The 23,183-nt window shown below is 41.6% G+C and overlaps 3 protein-coding genes and 1 long non-coding RNA gene across 7 annotated transcripts; 3 read left to right on the top strand and 1 right to left on the bottom strand.

The window, feature by feature from the left end:
* Nucleotides 1-1,812: 1,812 nt before the first annotated feature.
* LOC310767964 (uncharacterized protein) lies at nucleotides 1,813-8,510 on the top strand (the record flags this gene model as incomplete). Its single annotated transcript, XM_083625647.1, has 3 exons — nucleotides 1,813-2,163; nucleotides 5,124-5,332; nucleotides 5,786-8,510. 3 exons carry the CDS (start codon nucleotides 1,813-1,815, stop codon nucleotides 5,787-5,789), a joined length of 564 nt encoding a protein of 187 aa, XP_083481773.1. The 3' UTR covers nucleotides 5,790-8,510.
* On the top strand, nucleotides 5,804-8,510 carry PNRC2 (proline rich nuclear receptor coactivator 2; the record flags this gene model as incomplete). Its single annotated transcript, XM_083625661.1, has 1 exon — nucleotides 5,804-8,510. One exon carries the CDS (start codon nucleotides 5,804-5,806, stop codon nucleotides 6,218-6,220), a length of 417 nt encoding a protein of 138 aa, XP_083481787.1. The 3' UTR covers nucleotides 6,221-8,510.
* Nucleotides 8,511-11,851: 3,341 nt separating this feature from the next.
* On the bottom strand, nucleotides 11,852-19,503 carry SRSF10 (serine and arginine rich splicing factor 10). Of its 3 annotated transcripts, none has more exons than XM_083628321.1 (6): nucleotides 19,304-19,503; nucleotides 17,513-17,619; nucleotides 15,727-15,828; nucleotides 14,271-14,433; nucleotides 13,949-14,002; nucleotides 11,852-13,814 (listed from the first exon to the last, which is right to left on the bottom strand). In XM_083628321.1, exons 1-6 carry the CDS (start codon nucleotides 19,366-19,368, stop codon nucleotides 13,520-13,522), a joined length of 786 nt encoding a protein of 261 aa, XP_083484447.1. In that variant the 5' UTR covers nucleotides 19,369-19,503; the 3' UTR covers nucleotides 11,852-13,519. The 3 variants fall into 3 exon arrangements, with proteins under 3 accessions (XP_083484447.1, XP_083484446.1, XP_083484448.1); XM_083628320.1 differs by having other exon boundaries at nucleotides 19,298-19,503; XM_083628322.1 differs by lacking the exon at nucleotides 13,949-14,002 and having other exon boundaries at nucleotides 19,298-19,503.
* A 165-nt stretch (nucleotides 19,504-19,668) lies between these two features.
* Nucleotides 19,669-22,972, top strand: LOC310769306. Of its 2 annotated transcripts, none has more exons than XR_014551608.1 (3): nucleotides 19,669-20,473; nucleotides 21,388-21,450; nucleotides 22,626-22,972. It is a non-coding gene; the product is annotated as an uncharacterized lncRNA (long non-coding RNA). The 2 variants fall into 2 exon arrangements; XR_014551609.1 differs by having other exon boundaries at nucleotides 19,669-19,819.
* Nucleotides 22,973-23,183: the final 211 nt, after the last annotated feature.

Below are 23,183 nucleotides of genomic sequence, written 5' to 3' on the forward strand. Positions count from 1 at the left end.
GAAACCCTGGAGAGCGGCTGCCAGTCAGTGTCTGCAATACTGAGCTGGATGCTCCTTGAAGCATCACTAGCTTGTCTCAATGACAAAACATATGTACTTGACCAGGTCTTTAGACATGCAGGTACCATACTTAACCAATTTGGCTGGGCCATTGTCTTAACAAAAATTAAATAGTTAAAAGAGTTAAATTCTTAACAAAGAGTTTGACAGTTTCTTATATTTATTGTGAGCCACCCTGAGGTCACAGAATTGGGCAATTCTATTTTTAAGTAAATAGATAAATCTTAAAAATGTTTGTAGGGGGGAAACATTCCATTTTTAATGAATAGAATAGGAGCTAAATTATCTGGAAAGTAAGCTAGAGCAATCCTTCCAATCAAACCGTGAGCCCCACTGCTGCAGCTTTGCATATCTTAATCCCTTCACCAAGATCTTCACTATCTTGCATTTCTATTCTATTCTGTTCTATTCCACCCTTCCTCCCAAAGGTGCCTAGGGTGCTAAACCCAAAAAAGTTAAAACAATACAATTAAAAATGAAAACATGTGTTATAGGAATTCTAAGGTCTTATATATATATAAATTAAATCTACATAAATGTACAAGGTAAACACATACATAAGTATACAAGCCACGTGTCTGAAATAGTGCAGGAGAGCAATCCTGATGCCATTTTGACTCTTTCAGTGACCTCAAATATTCCTCTGCAGTAAGGGAGGCCATTGGGAAAACCTTCCCATTGTCTTTTTGCTTGCAACTCCTGTCTTAAGGGCGTCTTATGGGCGTATTTGTGTATGAATAGGGTGAGCCTGTGACCTGGATTCAGGAGCCAAAGTATTAACCATCACAAAAGGATGGCCAGATTGCCCAGGTAATGCAATCAGTGACCATTATCAGGTATCCTGGCAGACAGTGATGTGATGTATGTATGATTTTTTTTGGGGGGTGAATGGGTCTTGGGCTACAGGGTGGGCAATTTCAAGAGTCTTGCTTGCGCACCATTGTTCAGGGTTCTCCTCCCTCCTGCGTGTGGTGAGTGGGGACCCTTTTGCAACAATTCCTTTAATAAAGATCAAGCTTACTAGCTGTTTTGCTTCTGAATATACTCTGGTTGGCCTCTGTTACTTTCTCCTAGGATAGGGAACCTTAGAAGGACTCTATATGGGCTCCTGGAAACCAGGAAAGAGGAGCAGTTTTTCTTACAACACTCTTTAACTTGAAACATGGTGAAACTTGATCCTTTGGGCATATTCTCCTTATTTCAACTTTGATATTTGTTACACGAAATTTTACAGCCCAATTCCTCAAGGGACTTGAGTCCATGATCGGTCAGAGAAGAATGGATGGAGGCAGGAACGAGTTTAAGAAAAGCAAGGCAGTTCTTTTAATTTTTCTGTTGCAACAGAGTTCCCCCTCCCCACTGCAAGACGAGGACCCAGAACAAGAGTGTGTAACAACTCTTACTTTAAAAACTGCCCAACCCCTTCGCCAAAGACCACCCAAAAGCATCATACACGCATTCTCCCCCAGAATTCATGAGAACCGTATTTTGTTGAGGCCGGTGCCGTGGAGTGTAACTGACGGGCCAAGCACAGTTTCCAGGCTTTTTTGGAGGGGGGACAAATGTACTCTAAATGTATGTTGTGTGATTGTGACCTAATGCACAACTATCCTCTGAACTGTTGATGAGTAAAAACAAGATACGTGCAAGACCGAGCAAGAGAAGCAGGACACCTCCCTCTCAGGAGCTGCTACAGTCCCTCCGCCCCACATCACATCCTCAGCTGCTCCCGCATCCCTTCATTTTCCCGACATGCCCCTCTCTCGAGAGGTTCAAATCGAACAACAGCAGCAAAAACAACTCCTCCGCCTGCGCCATCCTCCTCCTTTCCTTTTCCCTTTTAACCACTCCGAGTTCCCTCCCAAGCCTAGCAACAGGCGGACGCAATTCCTATTGGCTATCTGTTCTCAGACTTCGCTCTCTCATTGGTTAGCCCAAGCGAGAGAGGACGAGGCCCTGTTGTGCGTGGCTCCCCCCCCTCCTCGCTCGTACGTAAGCGGGGAGAATGTGGCCGCCATTTTGTGTGCGAGTTTGCTTCAGCGGAAGGCGAGAGCGGCAGCGGCGGGAGGCGAAGAGAGGAGCGGAGCGGGCTGCGCTTTAGCGGTGAGGCGAAAAGGACTGCGGCTCCCGCGGCAGTCGGGAATGTGTTGGGCGGCCGAGGGGAGGCTCTGGGTGCGGCGGGTGGAGGGAACCTCCTGGTGGGTTCGCCGCCATGTTGTGTCTCCCCCACAGGATGGTCTTTCTTCCCTAATCGGTGGTGGAAGTGTTAAGAAATGATAAGGTTTTTAAGAGGGGGGGGGAGAGGAATCCGGGGTAGCTGGCGCTTAACTCTCTGTCCGTGTTTATGCGGAACTGAACCTCAGAGGGTTGTCTCCTCCTAAGCTCTACTCTTGAGTAGGCTTATTGAAATGGACCTACGTTAGCCGCATCCATTGATTTCAATGGGTCTTTGAGTAAGAGCTCAAGTGGGCTGCGCCCCATAGAGTTCAGTGGGGGCTTTACTCCCAGGTACTACTGTGCGTGGGGTGCGCGAAAGAAACACAGGCAAAGGATTGGGAGCAGCTCGTTTCTTCCTTCCCTTTTCTCTAGGCGGAGGAGAGACTTCGGTTTCCTTCACTCGCGTGAGATAAATAAGGCAGCAACAACAGGGCCCTTTAATACCAACAGCTACAAAAACCCGCATCGGGTTGTTCCTGACCAAATCATACACTGAGAGTAGACTCGCTGAAATTGGTGGACTTGGGTGATAGACCGTGTCCCATCTATTTCCTGAGTATGACTTCGTAAGATACAAGCCCGTTTCAAGACGTTGACCAGTACAGGGCCCCCCCACTACTCCTAATAACGTTGGAGGGCTGTTTTCTTGTGGGAAAGGAGGAAATCGAAGCCCCCCCCCCCCGTGTTGGCGGCGGGAAGGGAAAGACTTTAGGCATCGGTTTCCCCGGAGGATTGGTGGTTTCTTTTTCAGTAGTGAGGCTTTACGAATTCCCCTTTGTGTTTGTGTGTCGCGGTGGTAAGGCTTTACTTGGGAAACGAATTCCAAAAGTGATAAGTATATAGGAGGTGGCTAAAATATCCTGCCTTGTTTTGAACCCAGGACCGATCCCCCCCCCGTAGTGGTAAAGGTGGTTAGATAAGGAAGCAGGGTTGGGGGGGAGGTCGCTATCAAAAACAATATGAAATAAAATTTGGTGAAGAGTTTGCCGTGTCCGCAGTTAGGAAAATATGTGATCCTGCTGAGGATTTTGTTTTTATTCCTTTGGTCATGTGAGTGGGCAAAGAAAGTGGAACAAGTATGTATCCTTGATTTAAAGATCTCTCCAAGTAGCACACGAAAGAAACTAGATAAAATGCAGCTTAAATCTGAAAACCAATCAGAAAACAAATATATATGAAACATTGTGATGGTGTTGTAGTGCTCCCTAAATAATTGAAATAAAGGGGTTTAAGATGCCACCAACTGCATATCTGTGTGAGAGTATACTTGGCAACGGTGGATAGAGGATTTGCTTGAAGGAAGAGAAGTGCTGCCATGTAGTTTCTATTGGAAGGAGGGAAGAAACGTTTTGCATGCAAAGGATACCAGGTTTGTCCCTGGCATCTTAGAAAAATAATAATTAGGGAGCAGAGCAGTAGTTGGTGAGACACCTCTTCTGGAGAGCCACTGCCAGTCAGAGTAGACAGCATAGGAGCCAACTCCGGAGGGCTTTGGCCTCCATAATAAAATATTTGGGGGGGCTGGGCCCCCACAAAGTTGATGGGCATTCCCATTCAAATTGTTTGTATGCACTGCATCATGTGATCGATTATGCAGGGGGTGGGGCTTATTTGGGCCCCCCACAATATTTTATTCAAGTTGGCACCCCTGGTAGACAGTCCTGGACTAAATGGACTGGGTATAAGACAGTTTTTGAATCTACCCCCCCCCTTCATATTGACTTGAATGGGAGTACTGGCTTCTTGAAGAAACTTCTGTTCAAAGATCTAGCTGTGCTTTCTTTTTAAATAAATAAATAAATTCTGGAATCTTACTCTTCCTGAAAAAGGAGGATTCTGGTAGTCATAATCTCAGGAAAAGGACTATCTGTTTTAAATTTGATTGACTCCAGTTAACGACCGTAATGATTAAATTGTTGGATACTGAGCTTGTTTAAATAGAAACTGTTTAAATTAATTAGTTTCAGCACTTGTTGCTAAATATCTTAACTACAAACCATTGAACATTTGCACTTATAAGGGTTTGTTGCTAAAGTTTTTTTTTCATTGACATGTTTCTGGTTAATGCAGCCTTCCTTAGCCTCGTGTCCTCTAGATGTTTTGATGGGAATTGTATTCAAAAACATTGGGATACAGCACATTTGAGAAGTCCAGGTTAATTTACTATTGTAATGAGTGGGGAGTTAAGAGAGTACCTTTTGGAGTTAAAAATAAATACAGTGGACGCTCGGGTTGCAAATGTCATCCATGTGGGAGGCACGTTCACAACCCACAGCACCATGTCTGTGCATGTGCGATTTAGCGCTTATGCACAAAGCGCGTTTTAGTGCTTCTGTGCATGCGGCGAAACCTGGAAATAACCTGTTCTGGTACTTATGGGCTCGGTGCGGTGCGCAACCCGCAAATGCGCAACCTGAAGCGTCTGTAACCCGAGATATGACTGTAGATGGACAAAGGCTGTAGTCCTGTGCGTACTTATTAGTAAGCTTCCTTGAGTACACTGGAACGTCTGAGTAAGCATGCATAGAACTGGGCTCTTCCAGATCCAGGCTGAAAATCTACAGAAACAAAAGTGAGATCTAGCCCACAAATTCTTATGCCACAGTCTATTTTAGTCTGTGCTTTTGCTAATATGGCTGCTCCTCTGAAATTTGATACCCACACTGAAAGAAAAATAATTACTAACTAGATGTTTTTTTAAAAATCAGATGCAACTGAAGGTTTAGAACAGAGACAATGTTGATATTATTTTTAAGAGAATCAAAATTCTATTTGTTCTCCAAACTGTATTTCTGACTAGGAGCTATATCTTATTTGTTTTTTTAAAAAAACCTTTATCTTTTCAGAGCTGGGACTTCTACCCTAGAAGCCCGTGTGCCGAGAATCCGATGTTGGGCTCGGCTTCGTGGCTGAAAACAGCAAATCGGCCCATGAGAACTACCATTCTTAGCCAAAGGAAGGGGTCCAGCAGGAGTCAGTATCTATTCCTTCAGGTCTGGCAGCAGGAAATAGAACAGGAGGTGGAGACTGTGGAATCTGAAGAGAGAACTGAAAGGTAGAGGACAAAACAGCATTGGAATATCACAAGTACTCCTAACCCTCTATAGTTAACACCTGGTCTTTGAACCACTTGAAACCTACTTATCAAGCTTCTTGAAGCCTTCAAATTATGTCTTTGGGAGGGACTAGGGATTCCTTGGCTTATAATGCAACCTTTAAAAAAGTTTGCAAATTAAACTTTTAAGTCATTATGACTTGTTACATGGTGTGCCTTGCGGCTCTTAAACCTATGGTTAATGCTGTAGTTTTATTTTTTTAAAAATAGTAGTGGTATGAAAGGCCAGTAAAGTCATTTAGATTTTTGTCTTTTCAGTTTGAAAACACAAATCTGATAAATAATTTAATCTCTTTAAGACTATATCATTTAGAGTGTGCTTTGTATCTTCAAGAAATTTTATCTAGTTTTCTATTGACAATTGCATTTGCTTTCTTCTCTGCCTTGCCCTAGGTGACACTTAAGTTGAAGATGGGGGGTGGAGAAAGGTTCAACATTCCATCTACCCAGCCCAGAAATACTTCGAAGAACCACCAACAACTGAACAACAGGAAAAAAAGCAAAGATCAGAATTCGCAGATAAAGAAAATCCACAAAAAAGAGAGGGGACATGGATGCAGCCCATCATCTGTAGCATGGCAGGCCATGCAGAATGGGGGGAAGAATACAATGCACTTCCCAACTAACCAGACTTGGAGTCCAGCTTTATCCCATTCCCTCTTCATGCCTCAAACCAATGAAAATTATGCTGGAGCAAAATTCAGTGAGCCACCATCACCCAGTGTTCTTCCTAAACCACCGAGCCACTGGGTAACTGTTTCACTTGACCCTGCTGATAAAGAAATCATGACTTTTCAACTTAAGACCTTGCTTAAAGTCCAGGCTTGAGATACAATCTATGAATACATTGGGATAAAAGATACATGTTATCATTTCAAATTCCATAAGGTTGGTCTGCATTGGGTTCCCAAATGCAAACCAAGGCACATCTTATGGAATTAATGAGCTGTGTAATAGAAGTTGGGTCAGTTTTTTATGTCATGCGGGGAATCCCCACTTGGAAACACCCGTTTGGGGGTTTTGTGCACTGGTTAACACACACCTATTTTGGGGTTCTGTGCACTTTTATCAACTTCTGTGCTACTGATGCACCATTGTAATCAGTATGTAGTCTGAAACAACTCCTGGTGTGGTACTGGAATTACAAACACTACCGGACCTTCTTAATAAATATTTCAGTTGCCTTCCCTTTTGGAACTGCTTGATGGAGCATGTATTTGGGGGAATTAAAATTTAACACCAGCTGACCAAATTTACAACCACTGCAATGCAAAGTAATTGCAAAATATCATTGATTTCCCCCACATACTGTGAAATGTTAGTAACTTTTTGCCTAGAGTTTCTAATTAAAAACACACAAACACCTAAAATTGTTTTAAGAAAGCCATTTAGATTGTGATGGATTTTATTAGTTTACGAGACCTGTATCATTTGAACTGGTGGTTTGGGCGGGTAGGCATCCATCCAGAACCCTGTGACCAAAATGTAAACACTTAAATTTGGAAATCTGTATAGAACTTGTTTAATAAGAATGAAAACATGGGCATGCACTTGATTTCTAGCTTTTTATACAACCATAGAAATGTATTGCATTGAGCAAGTCTATGTGTGCCAGGTCAAGAACATTTTTGCATTGCCGGTTGACTGCCAAAAGCTTTCAAAGTGTTTTTTGTTCACAGAATTTCACTGAGCTGTGTGTTTGAAACACATTCTGTATGTTTTGTATCTTTTGCTGAAACAGAACTGTTGAGGCCAGTCTGAAATTGGATGATATGAACTTGTTTAAATGAACTTAGCAAGTGTAAAACATCCTTTATCTAGGGAAAAAAGAGCCATGTAAATAAATGTAAAACTTTGTAGCATATGTAAATTTATGCTGGGCTTTCCTGCCAAGATGAAATATTTTTAGTACAAAACTGCTGAATGTAAGAAGACCATGCTAAACACATGGCATGATTTTTTTAAAATAAAAAAAAGTTTAAAAAAACCTTAAAAGCACATGTCTGTGCCATTGCACTCAAGTATCAGTGAGGGTATATGCCCCCATTTTTTGGCTTTGGTTGTTAAGTTGAATTTTAAAGTAACCTTGGTACAAAGAGAAGCTGCTTTTTAAAGGTAAAACAAGCATTTTTAAAAAAGTTCTGGGTGCAATGGAGCTGAATTGTGTCCTTGGGCAGCAATTCTAGGCACACTTAACTTGAAAGCAAGCCTGATTACATCTGAACTACTCAAGTGTGTTTAGGATTGGGCTGTTGAGGGAAGGCTGCATTGTAGCCAGTAAATGCTTTCATTTTGAATGTACTGAGTAAATAGCAGAGACAAACCATTATCAGAAATTTAAATACCCACAATGGTATTTAGTGTAAAATAACGATCTGCCAAAACCCCATCTTTTATTTGTGACAGTCTAATCTTAGTTGTGACTCAGGTTGGATATTTTATTTGGTTTAAGAGTATGCATTTGAACTCATTACCTTTCCTAGCAGTGTTGAATGATGCAATTAAGGGTTGTATACCATGTTAGTCACACTTGAGTAGATCCATTGGAATTAATGGGCACGACTAAACCAGGTCAATTAATTGCAGTGGATCTGCTGTGTAGAACTTAGCTCTCTCAGGCCTGTAGTTCAACTATCTCATGACACACTTGAAAACCAATTTTCAGTTTCTGCCAGCATCCAATAATCTACAGAATTGGATATAATTTCTTAAATTGTATGTGGTGCGTGACTTGGTAGCAATGGAAATCTTAAATTCCTTCCATGATGAATATCTGGTGGTGATACCAAAGGTGGATTTCTACCAGTAGTTACTAATAAACATGTTTAATTCATTTAGAAAGTCTCTGCAGCACTTGACAATACAAAAGTGCATGTTTTATCTATTTGTACATTCAAAATGTTTGCAACCGTGAATAAACTTTCCATATTCCCAAATGAAATGTATTGGGCATCTTGAAAAAACATAAGTATTGTTTCCCCAAATTGTCATCAATATGTTGAAATCATTGTTATAGCCCAAATGTAATTCTGATCTAAATTTCATGTTTGAAGTACTGCTTGAATTTGAATTAGAAACAAAATTTAAATAAAAAATCGTAATGTTTTCTCTCCCCTAATAATGTGTTGGCTTATTACTTTTACACAAGCTTTCCCTTTTCTGGGGTGTGGGGGTTCTACACACTTAAAATGTACTGTAAGCTGCAAGATTAAATCACTTGGTCACACTATTACTTAATTTGCTTTATCTTAGAATTATGGATTTGGGTTTGTAAATTGAATATGCCTTACTCTTCTCAATCTGAGTTTATTAAAGAGTAAAAGACTAGACCTTATGTATATGTTGCTAAAGGATCCTTGGAAAGAATGAATGGGAGAAAGACAACAGACAACTCAGGCTATGGGAGGGTAGCCTGAGTTTTCTGTTGTCTTTCTCCCATTATTCCTCTGCAACTGGAGCAAAGAAACTATTTAGACAGGATTTGGTGTGCTTAATAATAATAATAATGAATTTTATTTATATCCCACCCTCCCCAGCCAAAGCCGGGCTCAGGGCGGCTAACAACAATAAAATAGTGCAACATTCTAAAAACATTTCATTATGAAAATTAATTACCGTATTTTTCGCTCGATAACACGCACCTGACCATAACACGCACATCGTTTTTAGAGGAGGAAAACAAGGGAAAAAACATTCTGAATGAAACAGTGGATGTATCATTTTTGTGCTTCATGCTGTGGCCACAGACATGTGATCTGATGGTGAATTTGGGGTGACCCAATGCAAAAATCCTGAGAATCCCTGTGGATCCATGCTTTGTAACCACGTTTTTGCACCATTGCAGCCCCAGGCAACAGTGGGTGTGTGATTTGGGGGGGGGGCAGGCTGTAGCCATGGACATGCTATGTGCTCTGATGGTGAATTTGGGGTGACCCAATGCAAAGATCCTGAGGATCCATGTGGATCCATGCTTTTTAACCACATTTTTGCACCATTGCAGCCCCAGGCAACAGTGCATGTGTGATTTTTGGGGGGCAGGCTGTAGCCATGGACATGCTATGTGATCTGATGGTGAATTTGGGGTGACCCAATGCAAAGATCCTGAGGATCCATGTGGATCCATGCTTTTTAACCACATTTTAAGTGGGGAAGGAAGGAAAAATACAGAATGGACAAGGAGCACGAGAGGGGTGTGCAGAGAAGCAGCTGGCTAAGAATGCAGGAGAGGGGTATAACGGGAGGGAGGAAAGGAAGGCAAAAGTTTTCCCTCACCTACCCACCCAAGCCAGCCAGCTCTCTCTCTCTCTCTCTCCCTCCTGCATGTTTTCAGCAGCACCGGAGCACAGAGACGACACTCTGCTTTCCCCTCTGCTTGCCTGGAGGGGAGGGGCTTTCCCTGCTCTTTGTTCCGTTTGAGCAAACACAGCAAGGAAACAGAGGAGGGTGGGCAGTAAGACCCTGAGGCAGAATGCAGGAAAGCAGCCACTTCCTCTTTTCAGGTTTCCCTTCTCCGAGACGCGCGATTTGATTTTTGCCTGATTTTTTTTGCCATTTGGCTCCAGGGACCACACATTCGCTCAATAACACGCACAGACATTTCCCCTTCCTTTTTAGGAGAAAAAATCTGCGTGTTATAGAGGGAAAAATACGGTAAAATCAAGTTGATGGCAACCATAAGCTTAAGTTCTGTAAAGATTGCCAAAGGAGGGAGTCAGGCTGCGCCCTGCCAAAGGCCTGGTGGAACAGCTCTGTCTTGCAGGCCCTGCGGAAAGATGTCAAATTCCGCAGGGCCCTAGTCTCTTGTGACAGCGCGTTCCACCAGATTGGATCCGCAGCCAAAAAAGCCCTGGCTCTAGTTGAGGCCAGCCTAACCTCTCTGTGGCCTGGGACCTTGAGGATGTTTTTATTTGAAGACCGTAAGTTCCTCTGTGGGACATACCAGGAGAGGCGGTCCCGTAGGTACGAGGCTTAGCCGTATAGGGCTTTAAAGGTTAAAAACAGCACCTTAAACCTGATCCTGTACTCCACCTGGAGCCAGTGCAGCTGGTATAGCAGTCTCGCCGCGGCATTCTGCACCCGCTGGAGTTTCTGGGTCAGTCTCAAGGGCAGCCCCACGTAGAGCGAGTTACAATAATCCAGTCTGGAGGTGACCGTCACGTGGATCACAGTGGCTAGGTCAGGGCGAACAAAATTAAAAGCAACTGCACAACTTCAGAGTGCTCTTTCCCATCTCTGGTTTGTCAGGTCTGCATCGTTTGGATGACAAAATGCAACAAGGACTCATAGCTGCTCACTAAATCAAATGTGCATCCCAGGGACCTCAACAAACTTACAAATCAACCAAACCTAAAGTGATTGTTATGGCCAAATAAGAAGTTGAAACACTTGTCTGCCAGGAAACTAGTGGTTATTTAGCTTACAGTGTAGACACATGGGGAATTTGGAAGGGTGAGCAATGAGCAATACTGGCTTTTAGAATTATAATGTATTAACTTCATTTGAAAAGGAATAATGAAAGAACTGTAACTCACTTCTTGTGTGGTATGTAGCCAGTGGAAAATGATAGGAATTTATAGGACTGTATCAGTTTTAGGATACCTGACCCTCCAAAATCATCCCTATACCCAACAACCTCTCTTACTTGCATCATGGTATCTTGTAGCAGTTACATGGTTGAGGGATTCCCTGCTCCCTGTACCCACAAATGCAGCACTGGAAAAGCACACAACCCTGTTGTAGTAGCCAACCATTCTTTAATTTTCCAGGAAGCTTCTGCCATATAGTAGCCCCAGTGCACATCTGAACTGAGGTATGGCATGGATGTAAAGATAGCCTCTCTAGTGTAATACATATGTACACTGAATATAAATGCAGAATGAGCCCTTAAGACTATGAATATGGAGGTTTGTGCAGGATGCATTTGGCATGATTGTCTCAAAGGACTGCCTGTCATTGCATCAAGGAAACTTTGCAGAAAGTGTAGTCAGAGAACAAAGTTTGGGTCAAGAAAACTTTCTTTTCTTAGAAAAGGAATCCTGCAGCTTTATGTGCCACAATGTGACTATCATAGGGTCAGTTATTGCAACAGGACGATGAATGACTTCATATAACTTAGCACTGTGCTAGGGAGAACAGGAGCTTTTTAGGAACCAGGAGTTCTACAGTGAGCACTACAATCTGAAGGCTTATTTTAGCTACTTGATTTGACTAGCATTTTGTTTTTTAAACTGGTCAAATGCAATCCTATACAAATACCTACACCAAACTATCCCATAATAATATAAGAATTATTTTGTTGATCAACCTTCCAATCATAGTTGGAAATACATCATTGGTATGTCTTGAGCAATACAACTTAGTACCCATTTTTACGCAATACTGATATAAAATTTTATCCCTCAGCCACAAACCGATACATTTTAAACAGTGTTTGGAACAGGTTAAGATTACAATGCAGAATCACTGGATCTCTTTTATTACAGCATGTTTGCTAAATTTACAGCAGATAATAAGCTGGGTCCTCCTTGATCAAAACATTGATGTTTTAAAGTAGTACACAATATTTTAAAAAGAACATATAAAAATACCCTTTTAGAAGCCTCTATAAGAAAGGAAATACAAAGTTTATTTCCACAACTTTCATCTGACCAGAGCTGCACAGTAACGCTACCATTTTACACTTTGTTTTAAACTATACATCGGGGAAAGTCTACAAAATTAAAGGAACGCAGATATAAATGATTGCATAGCAGAACGTTAACTTTTAACATTAAATGAAAGTTAGAAACACTATCAAATATACAAAGGTTCTAGAATCACCTCTTAAACACATTCCACAGCCAGAATTTTAAAAGCCAGCTTTATTTAGAGTGGCCGGTTAGAACTAAAATTGAAACAAAACAATTCATCAACATTCAATTATCCTACCAGCATAAGTGGAGGGTCTTTAAGTGTTTGATACTGGCTTTCACATTTGAATTAAAAAGCTATGGTTTGTAATACAATAGAGCTCTCTGTAGAAAATACTTTGAGATTATGCCATGGCAACTTTTCATATTCAGTTCTGATACTGTATTACAACAAACCAAAAGTAGGATGTGGCTCTTCTTCATAGGGATGAAGAAGCTCACATTATGATAAACTATACTGGAACTGGATATGCTACATTGCAAGTGGAGCACAATTTATAATCACCTTCTGGGTAAACAGACTAGTTTAACCTACTATGATGTAGGTTCTGACATGTAAACTCAAAACTGTCAATTATAATTTTTAAAGATAGGAGACTAGAAATTGGTTCTTATGGATACACAGGCTACCTATGAAGTCATTGGCAAAAAATATTAATTCTTACATATTGTACACATTAATCAGATGTTTTCTTTGCAGTTTTACAGCAAGTAACCCTATGCAATTTTGAGGTCAACTGTTCACTAGATACAATACACTGGATATAAATGTATACACATTCACCTAATTATGTAACTAAATATTTTAGGTGTCAATATAGTAGCCGGCAAAAAGTACCTGGAACCTTGACAAATTCCACAACAGTCTCATAGCTGTTTTATCTCCTTTTCACTATGCTACAAGAACCATCCCTTCAGATGTTATCAATGAGAATCTTAATACTATTTTTCACAATGCCTTAGGAACGAGCCACCTTGGCACAAGTGGGGAAGAAAAATGCAAATCCCCTCCCTCTCAAATGTCAAAGTACTAATTTCTGATTTCACAGCAGTTACCAGTGCATCACAACTGCAGTTTTCCAACTGTACTGCAGGGATTATTGGACAATTTAAATATACATGAAACAGTTATTGTTTGTGGGTGAGTTCATTAGGACAAGCTGTAAACTACTGTCATAATCAATGTGCCATTGATATTTGAAGCATAAAAATGCAAGTCTTTTACAAAAATATACATAGAAACACCACAAGAACCTCAGTAGCTGCCCATGACATTTAACAAAGCGGACTCTTTTGTATAAGATTCTCAATATTGTGTTTTAATAGTATTAATTGTCTGCTAACAGGATAACTGACGAAAGTTATTTTATGCAATGTTGCAACATCATAACTCAACTGTGTAACTGGATGATACATGCCTAAAAAACAAGGTACATTGTTAGTGGCCACTGGACTTGGGACTAGCCCATGACCTGGATCTGGATTTTGATCTAGATCTAGAATGCGATCTCGACTGAGATTTGGATCTAGCTGGTTCTTTTTTCCTTGATTCTTTTTCATATCTTGAGCTGGATTTATATTGTGTTTTAGAATCCGTTTTAGAGGTGCCTCTAGATTTAGTGCGAGATGCAGATCTAGAACGTGATTTAGCCTTCATTTCTTTTTTGGGTGATTTAGATCGTGATCTTGAATTGGACTTTGACCTTGAAAAAGATCTGTTACGGTGTCTGAACCTATCAGAAAGAGGAAGATAATACATTTGAATATGGACAAGTTGCTAGGAGTTGGGTATCTCACATCAAAATAGCTTACTCTTGCAGGCACAGACTAGTCTGATTTTGAATTTGTTATATAAAAGAATGTTTACCTATCATTATCTGAACGACTTCTGCTACGTCGACGTCTTCCAGCAGGTCTACTGCTAAAAAGGTACATCAGAAAAAGTAAACAGTGGCATATACCTTTAAAATTATTCACACACACCCAACTACGTTAAGTTTCTTGAGAGTTGCATTTGTTTTTCATTTTTCTTCAGTGATGCACAGACTTTTGGATGGTCCATGCAAGGTACAACAACTTCCATGCATGTTATTACAAAGGTGACTTGATATCTAGAAGTGTCAAACAGTCAATATGATCTCTCTTCTCCATTACATGGCAGCATAGGTCAATCCAAGTACAACACTTACTTTCTAGGACTATAAGATCTGCGATAGCTGTAGTCAAAAGAGCGGCTTCTTGACCTCCTCCTTTCGTAACTGCGGCTTCTAGAACGTCTGTATCTGTCATAGTCATCGTAACGGGAAGAGCTGTATACATTTCTTCCTTCCTTGGCTTTCATTTGGTTTGGTGCTACAGAAGAACAGAACAGCAATTTTTTAATGTTACAATAAAAATTCTCAGTTGATGTTTGTAAAATGCAATACATTTTAATCATTAAGTAACAGACCCCTGAAATGACTTCCCCCCACCAATGGATCTTCATCTCTGAAATGGAACAATTTAAAAAACATACTATCCTGTCATTTCAGTTTATTTTAAGATATATGGAGGGCCAAATGTTTCCCATCCATAATCAACAGCAAACCCTTTCTATAGTACTCAATTACAGTAAGTTATTGTATGCACACGCAAATACATGATTATATGAATACATTTCCTAGCTGAAATACACATGCACCATGCAGAAATTATCAGAAACATATGCAAATCAACTTTGCATCCTTTATTCGGCATCCAGCATTCTAGTTTATGATCTGCACTCTTCTTGACAAATGAGGAAGAGTTGGACTATCAGACTTGGGTAGATACTAAGTTAGTTATATTAACTTCAATAGGTCTGCTTTTGAGTATTGCTGATATTGGATCCAACCCACTAGCTTTGCTTCCAGGATTTTCTCCTTGCCTCCAATCATACATGTTAGAACCTTAAAAATGGCAAGTAGCACTCACTCCATCAGCTGTTGTGATAGACCAACTCCATCTGGCCTCCTCTCCCTGGGAACAGACATTCCATCAGACTGTCTCAGTGGGATGGATAGGAAGCAGGGTTTATTCCACCCACTTTGCTGAATGCCTAGCTCAATCAGGCTTTCCATAATATTTAATAATAATAATAAATTAATTATTTGTATGCTGCCCATCTGACTCAGTTGCTCTAGCCACGCTGGCTGGCACCCAACAGAGTATTAAAAACACAATAAAACATCAAACATTAAAAACTTCCCTAAACAGAACCCTGAACTGTGCCATCTAGTCATTAACAACTGTTTAGGAATAGGTGCCTAAACCGTGCCTCTTCTGCTTCCCTCCATGTCCCTTTCCCTTTGTGTCATTTTTATTTATTTAGTGTAAGCTTGTGGGTCTTATTTATGTATTTCATAAAGTTTATATACCGCTTGTAGAAAACCCCCTCAAAGTGGTCTTGTTTTAATTTATTGTACCATTCACAAGCCATTCTGGGAGCCTTGTTGGCTGAAGATTGGGACAGAAATGCTTTAAATATTCTAATTTATTTATTTCGCAGTGCTAAACCCGCACCAGATTTTGTCTTCTTCTGACAAGTCTGACCACACATTTAATACATAGCCCTGAGTATTTGGCTTTATATTTTACACTACACAGTTGTTAAGACAGTATACATACTTTTACGATCTCCTTGAGCAAACTGGATTTCTATTTGGCGGCCACAAATCCACTTCCGGTCCAAATTATGAAGGGCATCTTCAGCATCACGGACATCTTCAAATGTGCTAGATGTTAAGGTACTTGGGAATTTGATGTATTTACAGCTACACAGTTAGCAAGCTTTGTCTTTCCCATAATGTCATCACACACCCTTGTTTACCAACTTGTCCTCATTTTTTGGCATGTTCTATGGCATAACAAAAATTAGCTGACATTAACAATATCTATTTGAGACAAAAGACAAATTTCAGTTTAAAATAATCGTTCTATAGTTGTCTATATGGGTATTTCAAATATAGCTTCTCTGAAAATCTGTTTTGCTTCCCTCAGCAGAGACTCATTAGAAGACATCAAAATGTTGCTTTTTGCTGATGAAACTAGTACTAGATGTTTCCTAGATTCTTATACAGTGGAACCTCAGGTTGCAAACGTGATCTGTGCGGGAGGCACATCTGCAACCCGCAGCGCCGCATCTGCGCGCGTTGCGATTTGGGGCTTCTGCGCATGCGCCAAAAGTAACCAGTTCCCGGTACTTCCGGGTTCAGCGCAGTGCACAACCCAAAATCGCATAACCTGAAGCGTCTGTAACTTGAGGTACCACTGTACTAAGGTTTTAAAGTATGAAATTATACCAAATTTTATTATATAATGTAATAACCCATATCCTGCATACCTCTAAGTAGCCTAAACAGGTTGTCCCTATATGTTCATGTACCAAATCCTAAGCCAAATTTCACCCTATTACAGGTATACTCATCTCAAATAATGAGTGACTGCATTTCACTGAGAACCATAATTTCAGAAGATACTACCAAAGTAAAGCAAATTATTACAGGGCCCACAGCTAGACTAAACCAGAAAAATTGATTGGTTAATCACTTACACAAGCAGCCAGAGGACAGCTCTTATTCTGTAGGATACATCAGGTTTGGCTCCTTTTATCTTGGCCACCAGTCAACTTCATCTTGACCTTTAACTCTTTAAGTGCTTGTCAGAAGGACTTGTCATGAGATGCTTGGTCAAAAGTGACAGATGGCTTTATCTTTATACTTTGAAAAACAACCTTTTCCCCCATTTGCAGATAAAGCGAAGCTTTGTCTCCCATTATGGCTTGTCCTTCTTCCAGCTTTTTCTTTATCTTTTCTTTTCCCAAACTTTCCCTTCTCTTCAAGCCTGATCCTTAAGAGGTCTTTGGCTTGTCTACTTGCCTTAATTCTTGAACTCTACTCTAAAGGTTCTTTCATGCTTTCTCTTTGGGGTCGCCATTACTGTACAGCTTTACACTCTGAGGCAACAACAGAGGACAGTAAATTAGGGGACAATAATCAGAGCAAAACTTTTCACCTCATTTTTATACAAATCTGCTTTTGATCAAATTATTCCAGTTTCCATGAAGTTAAACAATAAAATATCAGCCACATTTTGCTAAGCACAAGAACAAGTTTATCAATGCCAGTGATATAAAACTGCAACGATACACTTGGAGGCAGCAGCAAAGGCCATTTCAATGTTAAAAGCACAAATCTGTATATGAAGCTTGCAATAACAAAGCACATTTTACTTGATGCAATTTAAATTTTAACTTATAGAAATTTTGTAAAATAGTCATCTGTGAGGGAAATGGAGCACACTACAATGACAACACAGAAGAAAACAGCTTTTTCATTTAGGGTTGTTACCTCATACACAAACGTGAATTTCAAACTTCAACACCCCTCACTAATCAGCCATCTGAAGAAAGGATATTGAACATAAGCGAATCCTCTTGGACGGCGAGTGTAGAAATCCAGAGGTACATACACATCTACTATCGGACCGTAACGACCAAATTCACGACGTAAATCTTCAGACCTGAAACAGAACACTGACCATTTGAATGTCTTTACTAATATAATCAAAGCAAGCTGAGAAGAAACAGGCTACATGAACACATACTTAAGAGACAATTGCCAAGCCACTATTTGCACGTGTCCCCAAAATCTGCTTTGGAGAGGAGTTTTTGTGTGCAAGTGGAACAGTAATGTTGGATACAACCCTAAGGGATCTATCCAACTAAGTTAGGCTTAGAGCCACTGAAATTGATAGACCTATTTTAGCTTATGTCCACTGTCCAATAATATCAATGGCTTAACTTTGAGTGGGATTCATGTTGGATACAACCCTAAGGCTACAATTCCATGCTAACTCAACAGGGAATATAACCCACTGAACATAGTAGAACTTACTTTAATGTGGGACTGAAGACTTTTTCCTTAGCATTTTGTGGTAACAGTCCATTCCCAAATACAAGTATATCAAATTATTATCAAAGTGTATCAATTAGATGAAAATATTTTCAAGCTTTTTTTTTATAAAAAAAAAATCTATGCTAAAGTGTCCGTCAAGACTTTTAGGAATTATTACAGAATAATAGCGGATAAAAAAGCAAAGGAGCACATCCACCATCGCCAGGAGCTATGAACTGCTAACCGTAAAATACTTTAGAGTTGTGTTAAGGCCTATTGAAACAATGTACTTTAGATACTGAAGGAAACGGAAACTGAAAACCTAAAAAATTGTAGATTTGGATTAGAGAAGTAATTAAAACATAACATCCCACTAGATCAGGCCAATTGCCTGCCTAGTCCGGCAATTAGTTCTCAGGGACCAACCAGATGCCTGTAGAAAACCCTCAAGCTGGATTTAACCACAAAGTACTCTCCCTTCCTTATTTTCCAGAAATGGGTATTCAGAAGGATACTTCCTCAGAGACAGAGTATAGCCATCGCAGCTGGTTGAAAATATAGGCAAAACAATCTAATGAGGATAAATTCCAAACAGAAATTAGATGGTGCCATGAATAGAAAAAAAAGGTAGACGAGATTCAGGTGGGGATGAAACAATATAAAGAGGGAAAACGAAAGAGACGAAAAGAGAACAAGAGAAGAAAAAGGACAAGAAGTGCGCGCGGCGGGGGGAAGAGAAAAAAGTCTTTGAAAATAAACGCTGCTGCGATAGGGTTTTTAACATTAATTTGTAAGCTACTCGGGGGACTGTTCCGGCTGAAGAGCGGAGCCTAAATGCCTATTTTCTTATTGTGTTTTGCCAAGTCACGTTTGGCTCCAAACGGGAAAGCTTGAGAACAACACACAGAAGTTCAGCGGCGCTTACTTCCAGGGAAGCCGCGTGCTGAGACCTCAGAACGACATTGGCGGTTAAGCGCCACGGAACAAACGCGCTGAAGTGGGACGTGAAACGAGGGGCATGGTGTGCAGAGGCCCGACGAAGAGTACACAAGAAGCGCGAAGAGAAGACAAATGGCGGGAAGGCGGCTCGCGAAGACCTCCGCCGCGAGCTTTCCCCCCGGCTTAAACGGAGGCCTGGCGCATTCTGCATAATGCCTATGCGGGACGGGAAGAATCAAGAGCTAATGGCGGCGGGGGGGGGGGAGGGGGCTCCTCTCTCTCTCTCGCTCTCTCTTTCTCCGCGCCTCGGCCAGCAGGCCCAGCCAGGCGGCTGCCATGCCCTCTCCACCCCCCGCCTCACTTACACACACCTGGTGTCGTCGGCCACGTTCCGCACGAAGAGCGAGGTGTTGGGAGGCCGCAGGTAGCGAGACATGGCTCGTCCGGAGGCGGCTGGCTCGAAGGGAGAGCGAGGCAGAACGCGAAGGGAGGTCGGCGAAGCGACCCTCCGACGAAAGAGACACAAGCAGAAAGCGCCTCAGGCCAACCGCCTTGTGCTGACCTCTCGCGAGACTCGAGCCGCGCGGGGCGGCAAGACTGGCGCTCGCTCACAATAGGAGCGGAGAGAGTGCGAGCGCGCAGGCGCCGGAGAACTTTCGCCGGCCGTCTGCCCTCGCGGGGCCGTATGCGCAGGCGCCGAAGTTTCTCGCGTTCCCCATCCAGCTCCACCCATTTCCTTCTCTTTGAGGCCTCGTCATTTCTTATTCAAGCGGGTGCTCGCGGAGTACGCATGCGTATCTGTTGAAGTGGTCGCAAGTCTGTGGAAGCGAGGGGCTCATTTCCCCGCGTTTAAGGCGCGCGTTGTGTTGGTCTCTTCGGGGGTCGGGGTGAGAAGGTTGCTATTGGCCGTTGGCCAGGCTTGCATTCATCTGGGCACTACCTTGCAGGACACAAAACCTTTCAAGGATATATTTCTACGAAAAAAATATTTTCGTAATCTTTTGTAAACCTTTATTAGGTTGCATGTTATAAAAGGTGACCTTTAGAGGTTAACTCTTCACATAATGCTCATAAGCCCTCTGCATGGGCCTAGCGGGGGCAGATGCCTCCCTAAATAATAAATAATTACAAATCCCCTGCCCTTCCCAACAAAAGTCTGCCCCCGCCCCAAATCCTGGGTATGCCCATGGCCCTCTGGTTTCATTACATTGGTACAAACTAACTTGGATCCCCTGTATGGGAAATACACACTGTTCAGAGACACTGTGCCTGTGGTTTCACTGATTTAATAAAAAATAAAATAATAAATCTGGAAAATGCCCTCATTGGTAAAGGGAAGACATTTTCTGTTGAAGCAATACTCTGCATATCCTGAGAAGCACTTTGCCTGCCTGTAACCACTTTTGATTCTTTCACGCGTAAAGCACTGTCCAGTAAAGCCTGCAGCCTGGGGGGTGATTCATGCAATGATATCCTAGGACAGAGTGTTTCTGAGGCTTGCCAGTGGAAATAGAAAGATGGTGGAGAAAACTACAAGCAAGGTACTCAGTGCTGAGGCCAATGTAATGATTAGTGATTCTATGGCTACAATCACTTTGTAGTAGATACATAAAAGTGTTGCTAGTACATCACATAAAAGTATTGTGCCAAAGGTAATGAGTCGAGTGAATAAAGCACTTTGGAGTAGAAGCCTAGCTAATGTTTGGCTTGTGTATATTTAAAAAAACCTTCAACCAGATAGAGTCGTCACAAGTCTCCACATGCCCTTATGCTTCTGAAATATGATGCTGCCAGCTACAATGCGCTTGTTTTTCAAACCTCTTTAACGTCCTGCCCTTGCTGCTAATTATGTTTGGAATGCAGTGCCTTAAAAAATACATTTTCATTGAAAGTTTTTTTATGGTGCAAGTTACATAACACAAAACAAATCCAATAGGATAACAATATACTTCCCAAAAAAGTGCAGCAGTTTTCAAACCATGTTTTAGGGGAATCTTAGCATTCCTTTTGTTTCTCTGACAATATACACAACTTACATTTAAAGCGCATACCCTCTGGCAAAGAGTCATAGCGACTAGTTCATTCCTTACAGAGCTACGATTCCCAGCACCCTGGGAATTTGGAAGGGCTGTAGATAAGTTGTAGTGTATCTGCTTTGCATGCAGAAGGTCCCAGATTCAATCCTCAGCATCTCTAGGTGGGGTAGGAGAGACTCCTGCCTGAAACCCTGGAGAGCTGCTGCCAGTCAGTGTAGAGAATACTGAGCTAGAAGGATCAATGGTTAGGTCAGCAGGAGGAAGCTTCCTACATACCCTTAACAAGTTTCCAGGTTTCTTTGAAAATGGGGGAAATGTGCTTTAAATGTATGGTGTGTATATGCACCATACATACAAGGAAGCTTAGGATTGGTTATAGCTTCAATTTCTTTAAATACTTGTTTCTGCTCTTATTTCAGTCTACCAAAGTGAGTGGCAAAAGCACATCCAGTTCTGAACTTCAGATGGCAGCACAACCTATGGTACTTTTGTTTTTTCAGTTTTATCAGTTTTATCAGTGCATTTTTCTACACTGGATGCCATGCCTGTACATGTGTTTGCCCTTTTTACAAGACTGGTGCTGCTTTATGGAGGAATTTAAGCCAAGCTGCAGCAGAGCTGTGCATTCGACCCACTGAGATAACTTTGCTCCGCATTCCTGGGACTGACCTTGTTCCCTGCAGATACAGTAATCAGTGGCTGACTGTACTTTGCTGTCTGCAGCTCAGGGTTGCTGATGAACTCCAAGCGTGCTAGTCTGCTAGCCCATTGCCCTTAGTATGTGTTCCTTTCACAGCTCTTCCTCCCCGCCCCACCGCTAGCTGTTCAGCACAGCTTCATCAGTGTCAGATTCAATTCTGTGTACACACCAGGGGGCTTTCAAGGATGTCTACCCTGTGCAAAATGAACCTTGGCTAGTAATGAATTAGCAATGGCTAACCCAATTGGCATGAGCAGGTTTTCACAGGGAAAGCTCTGGGCAAAGGAGAGCGATCAGAACTTTAAGGCATGGAACTCAGTTGGTTAGTGTCTGGTGCTAAGAACTCCAAGGTTGCAGGTTTGATCCCTGTAAGGGACATTTGCATAGTCCTGCAATGCAGGTTGGACTAGGATGATCCTAGGGTCCCTTCAAACTATGATATATGACACGTGCCTGTAAAGAGCAGGGCAAAAAGGAAGTGTGGATAAGCCCTTTGTCTAGTCTTTAATGAGCATTAATTCTAATTTGTTTATGGGGCAGTTCTATCTGTTAGGATATTTCCGTTCCACCTTAAAAGGGAGCAGGCTATGTGAGTCACAGAGTCTGCACATTTCCTGTTCACAGGATGTTTATGTTTTCTATTGCTTTCGTTTCCCCCTTGGTGTCGAAGTCACTGAAGCAGGCAGTCATGTTTTTTTTTTGTTCTGATCAACGCTGAATAAAACTTGTAAATAATGCTCTCCTGAGTGTGACTTTTGCTGTGCATTATCTGCTGATAGAGTGTGCATGAGCTCAGGAATGTGGCAATCTATTTTCTGGAGCTCGTGTCGCTAATTGCTGAAACTGCGTATCTACGGGAGATCGGTGATCGTCCAGAGTCGACGTGGAGGCAGTGATGGCCTTTGTCTCCCTGGCAGTATCCCAACACTATCAGCATTCTTCTTGAATTGCTTGCAGGTTGTTTACATGTCTTCCCATTAGTCATTCATTCCACATCTTCCAGTGCATGCCCCTGTCACTCTTCAAACTGCAATAAGTTATTAAAAGAAAAATGTGGATTTGTTGCACTAGGGGAAGAGAGTTGTTTAAATGCATAGACCTCTGGTTCCAGTTTGTGCTGGAATCACTCACATAAAATACTGACCATCTGGAAGAACCCTAGGTCTCCTGTTTGTCATTCCCAGTGGTGTTCCAATTCTGTCTGGTGTTTCCATTTAACATTGTTGCTTTTAAGTAGCACATACCCTAAGTTCAAAAGTTCTCCAAACAGTTTGTGGTAAGTGCTGAAAGACCATCCTTGAATGCTTAACTGTCCTATGCCTGTTCCCAGTATAGTCTGCTCAATGTTCCAAATAACTGTTGTGATTAATAGTCATCAACAGCCCTTGGGGTCATAGAAGCATAGAGTTGGAAGGGACCCTGAGGATCATCTAGTCCAACCCCTGCAATGCAGGAATATGCAACTGTCTCATATCTGCCGTCCATCAATTGGTCTGATCCTTAATTATTATTTTT

The sequence above is a fragment of the Podarcis filfolensis genome (genome assembly GCF_964270895.1).
Source record: "Podarcis filfolensis genome assembly, chromosome: 8".
NCBI classification, from domain to species: Eukaryota; Metazoa; Chordata; class Lepidosauria; order Squamata; family Lacertidae; genus Podarcis; species Podarcis filfolensis.